This window comes from Macaca thibetana, chromosome 14 (genome assembly GCF_024542745.1).
Source record: "Macaca thibetana thibetana isolate TM-01 chromosome 14, ASM2454274v1, whole genome shotgun sequence".
NCBI classification, from domain to species: Eukaryota; Metazoa; Chordata; class Mammalia; order Primates; family Cercopithecidae; genus Macaca; species Macaca thibetana.
The window spans coordinates 77,438,869-77,456,182 of NC_065591.1; the positions used below are offsets into that span (position 1 = coordinate 77,438,869).

A 17,314-nucleotide genomic window follows, 5' to 3' on the forward strand; every position below is an offset into this window, starting at 1 on the left:
AGAGAGAGAAAGAAAGAAAGAAAGAAAGAAAGAAAGAAAGAAAGAAAGAAAGAAAAGGAAAGAAAAGGAAGGAAGGAAGGAAGGAAGGAAGGAAGGAAGGAAGGAAGGAAGGAAGGAAGGAAGAGAGAGAAAGAAAGAAAGAGAGAGAAAGAAAAGGAAAGAGAGAAAGAAAGAAAGAGAGAGAGAATAAAATTAAAAATAAAAAGATATGCTACCGTATTTTTAAAAAGAAAATTGGACACCATAATGATAATTGTGAGTTTATGGATTACAAAGTACTCAAGATATGTCCCAGAATGATAATGGCTCATTACAGTTGTTAAAGATTGAATCAAATCTTATAAAACACAAGAAGGGAAAAAATGCCACTGTCATATTCTCCCAAGTTTAGTAATAATATTCACACACTGTTAACATATTGCTTTCCTTGAATGGCCAAATACCTAACCATTTAGAACATATGTTCTCAAATTTTAACATGCCTCAGAATCACCTGGAAGGATTAGTAAAGTACCATTTGCTGAGCCCTACTTCCAGAGTTTCTTATTCAGTCAGTAGGTCTAGGGTGAGAACCAAGAATTTGCAATTCTAACCAAGTTCACAGGCAACAAGTGCTGCGGTCCAAGAACCACATCTTGAGAACCTCTGTTTTTGAAGATATACAGCCCAGTTGTTCCACCATTAGTCTTTAAATGGGTTAACAAAAAAAGATATAAATAAACTAAAAGAATAATAAATACAGCCAAGTTGCTCCAAATTCACACAACAACTGTAAGGGCCTTCACACTTGCTATTTAAATAATCCTTCACTTCCTTATGATCAGATGGCAAAAAATATACATTATGATTAATAATTAAGACCAAAACAGCCATGATATTTTCAAAGAGATGTTATTTTGAAATAAAATTATTACATTAGAATTACTATTAGGAAAATATGTAGGGTTTTTTTTTTACTCAAACTCTTATACATATTTCTTTTATAAACCTTACCATCATTATAATTGAATAATAATTAATTCTGTGTTTAATTTCTCTTTTCCCCTACTTGTCCATAAGGGTATTGACTGTCCTCTATAACTTACTGTTGTATCCCTATTGCATAGCACAATGTCCAACACGTAACTGGCATTTTTAAAAGAAGTGTTGACAAATGAATAAAAATTTATTAAAAGTGTATTATAATTATTAAAGGTCCACATTATGGGTGTATAGAAAGGGACAGAAGTATATTAAATTTACCATAAGGCAATGTGGTAAATGCTTTTTAGTAATATGAACAAAATGCTATGAGACACAATGAAAGGGTTAGTTAAAGCTGCCAGCAAGTAGGAATGTGTTAGAAGCCTTCAACAAAGAGATGATAAATCCCAGTATGTAATACATCTGCTGTATCACCCCTATGGCTAGTAATCTCAAAAATCCACAAGGTTCTCTGTTAAAATTTATGGAAATGAAATGTACTCTATTCTAACACAAAGTCTAACATGTAAGGTTTAACAGCCTCCATAAAATAAGATAAGCCCTTTTCTAAGATTTTGCCACTGGTAGAGTTTTTTAAAAGTATCATTTACTGCTTGTTCTCCTCTAATTTCCCTCTAATTCCTCTCCCAAAAATTCCCCCTCACACAATGGGAAGAAATATAAGGCAGTAAGTTAGATAAACAAGCCTAATATGATTTTAGAAGGGTTGAAATCTGTGAAATATATCTATAGTTATTTCCATACTTTATAAGTAATGACTAAAGAATAACACATAATTTTCAATAAGTTACAAAGAACATTTGTGTTACATATCTAAAATTTAACCCATAATATTATTTATTTAAAGTCTTCAAAAACAAGTATGGTGGTAATATAGTTCTTTAAAAATTAAAAGTCAACTTAGAATTACAAAAATAATTTTAAAAAATGACTCAAAACCAGGCGCGGTGGTGCATGTCTGTAATCCCAGCACTTTGGGAAGCCAAGGCAGGCAGATCATGAAGTCAGGAGTTTGAGACCAGTGTGACCAACATGGTGACACCCTATCTCTACTAAAAATTAAAAAAGTAGCCAGGAGTGGTGGTGTGCACCTGTAATCCCAGCTACTCAGGAGGCTGAGGCAGGAAAATCGCTTGAACCCAGGAGGCAGAATTTTCAGTGAGCCAATATCGCACCACTGCACTCCAGCCTGGGCGACAGAGTGAGACTCTGTCTCAAAAAAATAATAATAATAATAATAATAATTCATCTTGCTTCTTTATCACCTAACTGAAGAACTGAAGAATAAATAACCTAATAAAAGTGGCTTGAAAATCTTAATGTTTTATATATTCTAAATAAAAGAGATTTACATATTCTAAATTAATTTGTAAAATATCACGGAATTCCAATTCCAGAAATGTGCAGCTTCTAGCATATTGCCATTTTAGGTTTGTTTTGTTTTGGTACATTAATGAACACTGATTATTATTATTTAGCTATTCTAAACAAAGAGACATAAATTAATCATAAAATATTATGAATTCCAATTCCCTTATTTTCAAATTCTGGAAAGTGTTGATGCTATAATCATCTTAAAACTTTATTCATTTGGATAAATGTTTCCTTAGTATTACCACAAGATGTCACTCTAAGCCTAGCATCTAAATGTGCAGCATCTAGCATATTGTTGTTTCAGGATTTTTTTTTTATTTTTTGCATTTGGTATGGGTACACTAACGAACACCAACTACTGTCTTTCAAAAACTTAAAGTGATTTTTTCCACTTTCAGTTACTGGCAAATAAAAAATCAAAACAAATAATACAGGGACTCTAGAAGAAAGGAGGAAGAAAGTTAATCAAACAGTTCATCATTCTCCATGCTTATCAGGTATCTTGTTACTTACCATAAAAGCAATGTATCTAACCATTGAATTTTATATGATTTTACTTTATTTTTAAAAATATCAAAAATTAATGAATGTTACTTTTATAATCAAAGTTATGTTATCACAGAACTCATTTATAAAATTCTTTTACACACTGTAATACCAGTGACAGTTATGTACACAGAATTCCTCAAAGAATATACCATCTAAAACATGCTAGTATTTTTTTAAGCATATGATAAGGACCACAAAAGGAAGACATTATTCATTTTATGGTGATGCTTTTCAGCTGGGGGCAGTGGCTCAAGCCTGTAATCCAAATACTCTGGGAGGTTGAGATGGGAGGATCACTTGAGCCCACGAGTTCAAGACCAGCCTGGGAAACATAGAGAGACCCTATCTCTACTAAGAATTGAAAAATAAAGGCCAGGTGCGTTTGGTTCATGCATGTAATCCCAGCACTTTGGGAGGCCCAGGTGGGTGGATCATGAGGTCAGGAAATCAAGACCATCCTGGTCAGCATGGTGAAACCCCCTCTCTACTAAAAATACAAAAAAATTAGCCAGGTGTGGCAGCACACACCTGTAATCCCAGCTACTCAGGAGGCTGAGGAAGGAGAATTGCTTGAACTCAGGACGCAGAGGCTGCAGTGAGCCGAGATCGCGCCACTGCACTCCAGCCTGGGCGACAGAGCGAGACTCCATCTCAAAAATAAATTTAAAAAATAAAATAAAATAGAGTGATGATTTTCATCTGTAGAGAGAGGGACTGGTTTCCTTGTCACATGTAAATATTACAGCATGTTCTGCAGTAATAGTATTTTATTATCCATTTGTGTTTTCTACATTATGATTCCCTTCTATTTCTACAGCTAATGAGAGTCGCGCAAGGTACTATTTCAATGTGTTGGCTATGTATTGGCCAGAACAATGGGTGAAACCACTATCTTGCATTACTTGTAACAGGAAAAAAAAAGGGTAGGGTGGGGTGGCGGAGTTGGTTCAAACAGAATGCAAATTATAGACCATAACAATGCCCTATATTTCAATGACTCCCTACCTATCCTTTACAAAGATATATATCCTCTCTAGGATGCACAAGTCTACATGGCTTTTCTTCTTTTGTGTCCTTAAAGAAAACACACAGTGAGACCACTCAAACATTCAGTAATAACAGATTACTAATCAGTACATAGGTGCCCACATTTAATTCAATAGAAAATTATGTTTTGTTGTATAATGTTGCTCTATTGTTTGCGTTCTGGTTTACCCTAAAATGACTTCTAAAGACCAGCTGAAGTAAATCTATCCATTCAAAGCTGGGCACTGGGATTACTTACATAACAGCTTTTTACAGATTATTGTTGCCTCTAATTTTACTAGAGAAATTCAAACTACACTATTGGCTTTAAGCCAAGATATTTATCATTCACTTAAAATAATGGCAAAATACAATTCTTTGTCACTCATTTGTCTTTGTATTCCCTAGGTAATGGTGTTACATTATCAAATGATTATAATATTAAAAATATAGTAGAGCTATCTAAACTATCCAAAAATACCCTTTCTAAATCAAGTTCTCAAAAATTCAAACTCTCAAAAGACTTAGCCAGTCTTAAGTAAACACATCATACAAATCTGTTAAGATACACTGCCATTTAGTTAATGACCTTTTACTAATTATCAACTATTAATAAATAACACTATTCATTTTAGTTGAAAATTTGATGTTTAAAAATGTTCTCAAAAATATTATCTTTAATGAATATAAGGTTTATTCAAATTCTGTAAGACTCCATTTAGAATTGTTTTTATTTAATACCAGCTAAGATGATTACAGTTGTGTTATTAATTCTTGCTAGCCACAATAAAATAGTTTTTAATCCACAGGCAAAATAATCCTATAAAGCTTTATACTTCTATTTTTATTCAATAGACTGATTTTCAAATTTTCAAAATTGAATAATTTTTAAAATTACATTCAAATTATAAAGATGGAGTTTTTATCAAAAAGTATATATATTTATAATAAAAACAAAGTATTTTCATAATTAAGCCTTATAAGTTCCTATTTTTGGATTTTTCAACAATAATAACCAGCATGAAAAAGCAATGAAAATATCTAGCAGACTCAGTTATTTCTTTAAAATTATTTAAAATCAGTTATTCATTTAAATCCAGTAAAATATATTGTATAATTCAGTGGGTTTTTCATTGTTTCGTTAGTTGGTTGTTTTTTTGGGAAAAGTATTTGTTTATTTATATATTTTGCTAATTTATTTTACTTCCTAAAATATGAAAAAAGAATTAAAAGCTATTTCCATAAATATAAGAGATGTATGTATAAAAACATATATAAAGCAAGCATATCCTTAATGTTCTTTACCATCTTTAACAAATAGGAGAATAAACATAAGATTAAACATTATATGGTAAGCTTCATGACAAATTGGTAAGAATTCCAAAGCACTGAGATTTTCATCAATAAACTTTTCAATTCTGGATCATAAACTTTCCTAAGACAAGCAAGAAAGATGAAAAGATGTTTTTATTTTTGTTTTAAGAAGAGAGTAAAAGTATAGCTTTGATTCTGAGTAGAATGTGAACCATCATTGTTATATTACACAATTCCTTCTCTGGAGGAAGACAACTTCCTTCTCTAGCATATTTGTCCTCAATGTTTTATAACAAACTACTCAGGGTTTTCTTCTGTGTAAACTTTTCTTCCCATACAAAACATTCTTTCAATATTTATTTCTTTCAATAACCTCTTTTTATTTATATTTTCAAACAATTCCTTTCTAGGTTAACCTTATATAAGAAAAAGGAAAAAAAAAAAAAAAAAAAAAAAACAATTCTTCCATTCCTGTGTTAAAGAAAATTATCCCAGTTTGAAACTTGGTTAACATCAGGTTCTTTGACCACATTATTCAAACTATCAAGCCCAATTCTGACCATTAAAATGATTAATAATTATCATAATACATACCTAGCAAAGCTTGGAATAAGCTGCTCTTAAAGATAACCATCACCTTTTTAACTGCATTTTTCAACAACTGCTCCTCTGGTTTCCTTAATTTTTTGCAGTATTCTTCCAGTAATGATAAAGCTCGGTCAGTATCTGAAAAACATGATATTATTATTATATTTTATGGTCTTAGCAAAATAGAAAGCTAACATTAAACTATTCTATAATTGTATTCCTAACTTAATGACATGAAATAACTTAATAAGATAATCATAATTTCTATAAACTACCATATGAAATTAATAATTATACTCAATGGCCAATTTCAACAATCCAGTTTTCTTTCTATATTCCTGTCTTCCAAAAGAATCTCTAACTGTAAAACAAAACAAAGAATTCAATCCTGGCCACAATGTTCAGGTTAGATATAATTCTCTCTTGTCAGAGACACTTATCTTAAAATTAATGACTTCCTGCAAAATAATATCCAACTTCCTTAACATGAACTTTGAGGCCTCCCTCCCATGATCACATATTTTCAGCCTTATTTCCCATATATAGTCCACACTCTCCAAACACGCATACAGTGCCTAAGTCATACTGGATTACTCACTTTTCCCTTCCATTTTTCTCTACACACATGCATGCACAGACACCCACACACATACACACACGCACACATGTGCATACTTTCTCTCTACCCCACCTCTCTCTTTCTCTCTCTCTCTCTCTCTCTCTCTACTTTTTCTCACCTCTGTACTTTCCTTTTCTCCTGCTGTTCCCTGTGCTGGTATATCTTCCCCTATACCACTGTATATACCCCCTAGAATCAGTGTGCTGTCTTGAAAAGGGGTCCTCTCAGGTAAATCTGGGTATGACCCAGATCTTACTTACTAGCTGTGTGTGACCTTTAACAAGTTCCTTAACCTCTCTGAGCTTCAGTTTCCTCACAGGTATTACGATTAAATGAGACAATATATGCACAATCCCTAGCACACAGAAAATAATCAAGTAAGTCAACTGAACACCTACTTTCTCTTCAATTAGATCTAACTCAAATGTTGTTCTCTCTTCCATAAAGCCATCTCTGATGGTTAAAATTAATCACTATCTCCTCTTCTTCTAAACCATTTTGCCTATATGAATTTGTTGGCAGTCTTAATCCATATCTTATTATTTTATGACTTCTTGAATAACGTCTTCATCCTTCACAAGACAAAACATCCTTGAAAAAGTCACTAGACTTACACAAACTTTGTGTTTAGGTGATAATTGTCTTTGAATTTTAAAAGCCCTCCTTCCCTTCCAATCTACCACTTTCAAAAAAAGCCTAAATACCAATTATAATAACAATAGCTTATATTTATTTTATATTTCCTCCTTTCTCTTGAACCTTCCAACTCTTCTTCCTCATGGCCATTCTCAGCTGATGGTATTACTTCCTATTACATGGAAAATCAGAAGGCAGATTCCACAAGCTCCTAACATAACATCTACTGACTTACCTGTAACTGTACCCACAGAGTCTGCCTTCCCTTATTACTATGAATAAAGAATTTGTGTTTCTAAGGTCAACTCCTCTACTTGAGCACTGGAATCTATCCTGTCTTGCTTACTCAAGGAAATTTTTCCATTATCAATTGTTTTCTTTTCCACTCAATCATCCCATGATTACTAAATCCAGTGGTCAATTATCAATCATCTCATTTGGCCCATAAGCATCATTTGATATTGTTACACTCTTGAAAACACTTTTTTCGCTAGGTTTCCACACAGAGGTGTGCTGGTAAATATTTATTTATTTATTTATTTATTTATTTATTTATTTATTTTTTCTGACAAGAACCCCTCTCCCCCTGCTTCCATAAATATTTAAAAACTAGTTCAGATAAAAAAGAAAACATGTGCACCTACATGCACATGAGTTTGTTATAATTTTACTGACACAAGGATGTATAGCAACCAGTCTACAAATAATAACAAGATATACAATCTTTAATTGTAAATTCCATTAGTCAGTTGATTCTCAATAATATTTGCATTGGTTTTTACCAAATTATTATATTCATAGCCAACTTAGGGTTGTAACTGATGAATGAATAGTTCCAACATAAATGTGGTTTATGTTGCCATGTTAATTAATAAAATGAAAATAAAACAACAAAGATAGTTTTTGTGAAAACCTCACTCTATCAATTATGTTATTTGCTGAATCGATAATAATTTTTGAATAGTGAACAAATATTTCCTCCATTTCTGTACTAATCTCAAAGTAACAGCAATGGCACAAAATGCTTTTAACTTGTGCTTAAATTATTAACATTTACTTTATCACTTTCTTATCAGCAAAACAATAAATCAAACTCAAATTTGTAGCATTTCCAATTTCCAAAGTCTAAATATTCCCACCATGGCCAATTTCAAGCTACCAACATGATGTCTCTAAACACGGATCTGGGAAACAGATGCACAGCAGCATACCATTATGTAGCTTATCCACCACACAGATACAATCAATGTAAATAACTCAAGAGCAGAGATGGTATCAAAATGAAAAATAATTAAGAATTGATGACTGTTGAGTATTTATTACTTTTTAATATAATTTATGTAAGTTTATGTGTAATTATTTTTGTTAGAGATGGCGTTTCCCTACATTGCCCAAGTTAGTCTTGAACTCCTGACCTTAAGCAATCCTCCTGCCCTGACCTCCCAAAGTGCTGGGATTACAGGCATGAGCCACCATGCCTGCCTGGCCCACAGTTTATGCATAATTTTTAAATGGTTGCATTTAACATTTTTTTTTTTTTTTTGAGATGGAGTCTCGCTCTGTTGCCCAGGGTGGAGTGCAATGGCACGATCTCGGCTCACTGCAACCTCCACCCCCAGGTTCAAGCAATTCTCCTGCCTCAGCCTCCTGAGTAGCTGGGACTACAAGTGCATGTCACCATGCCCAGCTAATTTGTGTATTTTTAGTACAGACAGGTTTTCACCACATTGGTCAGGATGGTCTTGATCTCTTGGCCTTGTAATCCACTCGCCTCAGCCTCCCAAAGTGCTGGGATTACAAGTCTGAGCCACCGTGCTGGCCTCAACATTTTTTAAATGGCTGTATTTTCTTGCAAATTTGCTGAGAATTTAATGATAAGCTCTTGCAAGCTGATATGAGCCATCTCCAGCACACCATTATTTCCAAGGTAGCACTCTCTCCCAGATTGTCTTCCTACTTGATGGATGCCTTTTCTCAATCACATTTATTAGTTTCCCCTAATTTCTCAATGAGGGTTTAGGATGTTTAGGGTACCTCTAAACATAGTAAGACTTCTTTTCTTTAATCTTACTCACTGGGTAATCTTACCCAGTCTCCTTGATAATCTTACCTAATTCCCTAGCTTTAAATATTATCAGCACCCTCAAGACTTCCAAATTTATATCCGTAGCTCAGAACTTTGCCCTGAATTCCAGACTCATATCCAACTGAATGCTCAATGTTTCCATTTGGATGTCTAATAAGCATCTCAAACTTCACTTGTCAAAACTGAACTCCAGATCTTATCCACCCACCCTCAATCTGCTTCTCCTCCAATGTATCTCCATCTTTCATCCTTCTAATTATTCAGGCCCAAATTCCTGAAGTCAGCATTCATTCTTTTCTCTAATTATCTACATCTATTCATCAGTAAATCCTATGGGCTCCAACATCAAATTATATGCAGAACGCCATCACTTCTCCCTACCTCCAGTGCCACCACCCTGGCACAACTCATCATCATCTATCCCCTACATTACTGCAATAATGTTCTACTAGTTTACATGCTGTCACCTTTGCCGTCCTATAGTCTTTTCTCCTTTTTTTTCTTTTTTCTTTGTTGTTTTGTTTGTTTGTTTGTTTTGTTTTTTGGTTTTTTTTTTAAGCAGGGTCTCTCTCCGTCACCCAGATGGGAGTGCAGTGGTGCAATCACTGTGCATTTCAGCATCAACTTCCCAGGCTCAAGTGATCCTCCCGAATCATTTTTTGATTTTTGATTTTTTTGTAGAGATGAGGTCTCACTATGTTGCCCAGGCTGGCCTACAGTCTTTTCTAAACACAATAGCCAAAAATATCCTTTCAAGTCATCAAGTAGATTATGTCATTCCTCAACTCAAACCCTCAAGTGTCTCCCCATCCCACTCAGAGTAAAGGCCCACCTCTCTGACTTCAGCTCTTAGACCTCTCCTCTTGCTCAATCTACTCCAACCACAGTATCTCTGCTCAAACATACCAAGAACTCTCCAAATCATGGCCTCTATACTTGTGATTCTGCCTATAACACTCTTCACTCAGGTATCCACAAAGCTTGCTCCTTCACTTCTGTTATATCTCTGCTTATATATCATCTTAGCAGTAAGGCCTTCCATAATACTCCTATATAACATAGCAAACTTCAAGCTTATCCCCTTGAAAGAAATGAGAATTTCAATTGGGCAATAAGAGATGGAGGAGGACACTGTGTAACTACCTCTCTTCTATCTAGTAACATTAGAAATATAGAAATAAGTGTGGATGAACAGAGAGCTCACTCCAATTTATGTTAACAAAGAATGGTGATATAAATGTATGCTAATATATTTGTATAAACTTTAATTTTTAAAAATGATTTCACACTTTACTTGCATGTTTTTAACAACTCTGAATCAAGGACAAATATTTTAATCCCCATTTTGTCAATAATTAAACAATCAGCAGTTTCCCTGAAATAACAGTGGCTCACTTTCTAACCCATCCCTACCCACTATTTACAAATATAAAAAGTTACACTACTTACCATTGTAGGTGATCAACAGTACAATAATTATACTATACCTCCCTCTCTACTTATATGTATCTGTGGTCTCTAATCATGTGATTACCTCTAGTGCCCAAAGCTTTAGTCTTTTTCATTTCCTCATTAAAGTCTGCTGACATTTTTTGGAAAACCTACTAAGTGCTGAGCACCTTTTTCTTTTCTTTTTTTTTTAATACAATTATAACTAAAGCCTTTTTTTTTTTTAATTTTTTTTTTTTAGCTTCTGTGGCATTGTTGTAGGTATTACTTTAGTCATTTATTCTTCTAAAGGGCAATTCTTGGCCAGGCATGGTGGCTCACGCCTATAATTCCAGCACTTTGGGTGGCCGAGGTGGAAGGATTGCTTGAGGCCAGGAGTTTGAGACCAGCCTGGGCAACACGGCAAAACCCTTTCTCTACAACAAAATTTTAAAATTAGCCAGGTGTGGTGGTGCATGTCTGCACTCCCAGCTACTCAGAAGGCTGAGATGGGAGGATCATTTAAGCCCAGGAGTTCGAGGCTTCAGTGGGCCACGATCCTGCTACTGCACTCCAGCCTGGGCTACAGAGTGAGACTCTGTCTCTAAATAAATAAAGAAATAAATAAATAGATAAATAAATAAATAAAATACCCAGTCTCTAAGTAAATAAGCAAAATGAAGAGCAATTCTCAAAAATGTATTAACAATATTCCCCCAAACACATCTACAAATATAATTAGGCAAGTAAGGCGAATTTCACTCATTTAGCATATATTTATTCAGTAACTATAAAGGGAAAATACTGTATTGATTCAAACAGCTAGACGTTTTCTAAACCAGCAGAGCTTACTATGCCTCTCATCTCTGTAGGATAAAAATTTGACACATAAAACAAAACACTAAAATATTTTTAAAAGGTCGTATATAATCAAGTCTCTATTAGACAAGTTAGGCTTTCACACACCAGCATCTAGGGCTGGAATCGTGGCTGCCCTTTTATGCTTCGTTTGATTATTGAGAATGATCATCACCTGGAGTCAATTCTATTATGCCCTTCAACTCTCTGTACTCAAATCCTTATTTCTGGTTAATGAAAGTTTGAAAGTAATCTAAAAATGACAAATTAAACAAATGAAACAAACAGCAAGGATCTTTTCATACAAATTAAAAATCCCTAACCTAATCTCCATAAGTTGAATAAAGTGAAAAGTTGACATAATTATCCAAGCAAGTCAAGATTCATATTTTAATTGATGTTCAAATAACCAAGTGGAGAATTTTTCACCTAAATTGCCTCAATTCTCCTGTTTTCTTCATTAAACTCTACCTTCATATGACTCCTGAGTCTACAAAAAACAACAACAACAAAAAAAACTAAATTTGGATTACAGGCACAGGAGGAAACACGGGGGCAGGGAGAATCACTTTTTAAAATAAGAAATTTTTGCATGAAATATGCAACCAAGGGATAGTGAATGTTACATAATTAGAACTGTAGGTAATCATGTGTCTGTTAATTAAGGTTCAACTCTATTGTACATGGTTTAAGAATAGCATCACCAGAAAGTTATAAATAATTTGGGACAGGTAATTTAAGTTTGAAACAGTGATTGGCAATAGTGCTAACAATTGAACTTTTAGAGAAAAGAAAAGGATGATACATAAAATCATTTGCCATGGCTTAAAAAATGAAGAATTACAGAACATACAGTGGTATCATTAGAAAAACACATATCAAAGTATAATAGAGAAAAGGTGAATTTAATGGACAAATCTTGGAAAGTAAAGTATTTAGAATAGTGAAATTATTTTACATAAATCTATTCAACATATTTACAGTTTAAAAAGAAATTTTAAATGCATTATCTTATCTGATTCTCACCACTGAGAAGTCATACCTATTTTACATGAAACTGAAATTCAGAGTGGCTTGTCCAAGATCACAGAGCTACTAAATAACAGATTTGGAGCTTAATCCAAAAGCTTTTGATTCCAAATATAGTGCTCTTTCCACAATACCACCCTTAATTCTCCAGAAATGGAGTTGAGAATATTTTTGTGGAAAAAATAAAATAAAACTTGACCAATCAGACATAAATCGTATCACTGAATTTTAGAATCTAGGGTTAAATGTTGAATCACAAATTTTCACATTTATTCTTTTAATTTGAATTTGTATTTGTAACATATAAATAAAAATGGTCCTACCTTTATAAGTCTGGTAGACAGAGGAAAAGGTTATTTCAGCCATTAATCAAGTATTTATTGACTATCTTACTACAGTCCAGACACTGGGAACACAGTACTGAACAAAATAGGCAAAAGTCTACCCTCACAGAGATTTTAGTCTCAAAACAAATATAATTAACTATGAAATTTCAACAAAGTGAAAGATTAAAACAGAGCATAAGAATGCTATCATGGCCGGGAGTGGTGGCCTACGCCTGTAATACCAGCACTTCAGGAGGCCGAGGCGGGCGGATCATCTGAGGTCAGGAGTTTGAGACCAGCCTGACCAATGTGGTGAAACCCTGTCTCTACTAAAAATACAAAAATTAGCTGGGCATGGTAGTGGGCGACTGTAACCCCAGCTACTTGGGAGGCTGAGGGAGGTGAAGGTTGCAGTGAGCTGAGATCGTGCCACTGCACTCCACCCTGGCTGACAGACAGAGACTATCTCAAAAAAAAAAAAAAAAAAAAAGGTATCATAAGGTACCAGGTACCATGAGAGCAGAGAATTAAGTTGATGCCATACGTACAATGTTAACAAGTTTGGCCTTATAGCCAAGGGTAGAATGACAAGCCATGGAAGATTTTTAACTGAAGGGGAACATGACTGTTTTTTAGATTTAGAAAGATTAAAAATAGTATGATATGTATCCATTAAAACAAGCAATAACAATCAGACTTTTTTCATATTTTAAATATATATATATTCAAAATTGAATGATCACAATTTTGTCATTACTTATTAGACATTATGACTAGAAAATGAAAGTGAGAGGTGAAGCTGGCTGGGCTTCTGCATCAGGTGGGGACTTGGAGAACTTTTCTGTCTAACTAAAGGATTGTAAATGCACCAGTCGGCACTCTGTGTCTAGCTAAAGGATTGTAAATGCACCAATCAGTGCTCTGTGTCTAGCTAAAGGTTTGTAAGTGCACCAAGCAGCACCCGGTAAAAACAGGCCAATCAGCACTCTGTAAAACAGACCAATCAGCACTCTGTAAAATGGAATAAGCAGCTCTCTATAAAATGGACCAATCAGCAGGATGTGGGTGGAGCCAAATAAGGGAATAAAAGCAGGCCCCCTGAGCCAGCAGCAGCAACCCACTCAGGTCCCCTTCCACACTGTAGAAGTTTTGTTCTTTTGCTCTTTGCAATAGATCTTGCTGCTGCTCACTCTTTGGGTCCACATCACCTTTATGAGTTGTAACACTCAGCATGAAGATCTGCAGCTTCACTCCTGAAGTCAACGAGACCACGAACCCACCAGGAGGAACGAACAACTCTGGACACGCTGCCTTTAAGAGCTGTAACACTCACCGCAAAGGTCTGCAGTTTCACTCCTGAAATCAGTGAGACCACGAACCCACCAGAAGGAAGAAACTCCAGACATGTCTGAACATCAGAAGGAACAAACTCCAGACACAACATCTTTAAGAACTGTAACACTCACCGCGAGGGTCCGCGGCTTCATTCTTGAAGTCAGCGAGACAAAGAACCCATCAATTCTGGACACATTTTGGCAACCACGAAGGGACCATCGCCTATCACCAAGCAGAGAGACTATCACCTATTGCCAAGTGGTGAGTACCATCAGACCCCTTTCACTTGCTATTCTGCCCTCTTTTTCCTTAGAATTCGGGGGCTAAATACCAGGCACCTATTGGCCAGTTAAAAGTGACTAGCACAGCTGCTGGACTAAAGACACGGGTGTCAGGCTTTCTGGGAAAGGACTCTCTAACAATTCCCGACTCTTCAGAGTTGGTAGCATTGGTTTGCCTGGCACCAGCTTCTGTTTTTCCTGTACTACTGGGCTGAGCCAAGGGTTGACAGAGAGGAAAGCCATTCAGCTCCAGGGTCCCGACAACAAGTTTGTTGACCCTGCAGCCATGACCAGAACTCTCAAAGGCATGTCGCCCAAGCGAGGCTTGCCCATCTACCCTGACCCTTGCCCCCTGGGTCGTAACACCTACCAGACAAACTTCCTCTTGCCTCTCTTCTCTGAGGCTAGTCCTGCTTATAAAAACCACTCACTCTCTCTGGTGCTTTTCTAGTTTCTCCTAGAAAAGAATGATTTTCTAGGAATGATTCCTAGTATAATAAGGAAATAAGTAAATAAGAATGGTTTCTAGTATAAACTCCGGGACTCTGTTACCTTCTTTTGCACCTGGGCTCACCAATGAGAAAGACATAATTTTTGCCCAAAGGCCCGTCATAGGGGGAACTATCTGGAATTTTAGGATCCCTCCTCAGACAAGCAGGCCTAAAAAAAGCCATTCCTGAAGCTAGGATATGGGGAGCCTCAGAAATTGTATCCTTCCTATTCATATAAGTGAGGAAAAAAGGCAACACTCTTCCAACTCTGGAGATTCCTCCCCTCCTTCAGGGTATGGCCCTCCACTTCATTTTTGGGGCATAACATCTTTATACGACAGGGGTAAAGTCCCAATACTAACAGAAGAATGCTTAGGACTTTAACATGTTTTCAAGAATGCGTCAGTAAGGGGCAATAAATCTATTTTTTCTCAGTCCTATTTGTGGTCTAAGAGGACAGGTAAGGGTGCAGGTTTTCGAGAATGTGTCAGTAAGGGCCACTAAATCCGACCTTCCTCAGTCCTCCTTGTGGTCTAGGAGTAAAACTAGTGTTTCTGCTGCTGCATTGGTGAGTGCAACTATGCCAATCGGCATCATCCAGGGACTGTTGTGGGTTCTTGGGCAAGGGGAGAAATGAACCCAAACCATGGGCGGTTTTGTCCTTCAGATGGGAAACACTCAGGCATCAACAGGCTCACCCTTGAAATGCATCCTAAGCCATTGGGACCAATTTGACCCACAAACCCTGAAAAAGAGGTGGCTCATTTTTTTCTGCACTCCAGCCTAGCCCAATATTCTCTCTCTGATGGGGAAAAATGGCCACCCAAGGGAAGTATAAATTACAATACTATCCTGCAGCTTGACCTTTTCTGTAAGATGGAAGGCAAATGGAGTGAAATACCTTAGGTCCAAGCTTTCTTTTCATTGAAAGAGAATACACAACTATGCAAAGCTTGCAATTTACATCCCACAGGAGGAACTTTCAGCTTACTCCCATATCCTAGCCTCCCTACAGCTCCCCTTCCTATTAATGATAAGCCTCCTCTAATCTCCCCAGCCCAGAAGGAAATAAGCAAACAAATCTCCAAAGGACCACAAAAAAAAAAACCCCGGGCTATCAGTTATGTCCCCTTCAAGCTATAGGGGGAAGGGAATTCGGCCCAACCCAGGTACATGTCCCTTTCTCCCTCTATGATTTAAAGCAGATCAGGGTAGACCTGGGGAAGTTTTCAGATGATCCTGATAGGTACACAGATGTTCTACAGGGTCTAGGGCAAACCTTCAATCTCACTTGGAGAGAGATCATGCTATTGTTAGAACAAACCCTGGCCTTTAATGAAAAGAATGTGGCTTTAGCTGCAGCCCGAGAGTTTGGAGATACCTGGTATCTTAGTCAAGTAAATGATAGAATGACAGCTGAGGAAAGGGACAAATTCCCTACTGGTCAAGCTGTCCCCAATATGGATCCCCACTGGAACCTTGACTCAGATCATGGGGACTGGAGTTGTAAATATCTGTTGACCTGTATTCTAGAAGGACTAAGAAGAATTAGGAAAAAATCCATGAATTATTCAATGATGTCCATCACAACTCAGGGAAAGGAAGAAAATCATTCTGCCTTCCTCGAGAAGCTACAGGAGGCCTTAAGAAAATATACTCCCCTATCACCCGACTCACTAGAGGGTCAATTGATTCTAAAAGATAAGTCTATTACCCAGTCAGCTGCAGATATCAGGAAAAAGCTCCAAAAGCAAGCCCTGGGCCCTGACAAAATCTGGAGGCATTATTAAACCTGGCAACCTCAGTGTTCTACAATAGGGACCAAGAGGAACAGGCCCAAAAGGAACAGGCCCAAAAGGAACAGTAGATCAGAGAAAGGCCACAGCCTTACTCATGGCCTTCAGACAGACAAACAAACCTTGGTGGTTCACAGAGGTCAGAAAATGGAGCAGGCCAATCACCCAGTAGGGCTTATTATCAGTGTGGTTTACAAGGAAACTTTAAAAAAGATTGTCCAATGAAAAACAAGCTGCCCCCTCATCCATGTCTGCTATGCTGAGGCAATCACTGGAGGGTGCACTGCCCCAGAGTGCAGAGGGTCTCTGGATCAGAAGCCCCCAACGAGTTGATCCATCAACAAGACTGAGAGTGCCTAGGGCAAGCGCCAAATCATGTCATCACGCTCCCTGAGCCCTGGGTACGTTTAACCATTGAAGGACAGGAAATTGACTTCCTCCTGGACACTGGCGCGGCCTTCTCAGTGTCAATCTCCTGTCCTGGATGACTGTCCTCAAAGTCCGTTACCATCCGAAGAATCCTGGGACAGCCTGTAACCAGGTATTTCTCCCACCTCCTCAGTTGTAATTGGGAGACTTTACTATTTTCACATG

At 36.5% G+C, this 17,314-nt stretch overlaps 2 protein-coding genes across 10 annotated transcripts in view; one reads left to right on the forward strand and one right to left on the reverse strand.

Annotated features, from left to right (window-relative positions):
• The window catches only part of DLG2 (discs large MAGUK scaffold protein 2), a 2,230,265-nt gene that overhangs the window by 2,189,139 nt on the left and 23,812 nt on the right, over positions 1-17,314 (reverse strand). For all 9 annotated transcript variants that reach the window (XM_050755793.1, XM_050755797.1, XM_050755794.1 and 6 more), the window contains one exon: positions 5,842-5,973. In XM_050755793.1, the coding sequence (XP_050611750.1) occupies positions 5,842-5,973 (132 nt within the window). The remainder of the gene's footprint in view (positions 1-5,841; positions 5,974-17,314) is intronic.
• Positions 1-17,314, forward strand: part of TMEM126A (transmembrane protein 126A) — a 1,099,470-nt gene that overhangs the window by 1,029,890 nt on the left and 52,266 nt on the right. The gene's annotated exons all lie outside the window — the stretch shown is intronic.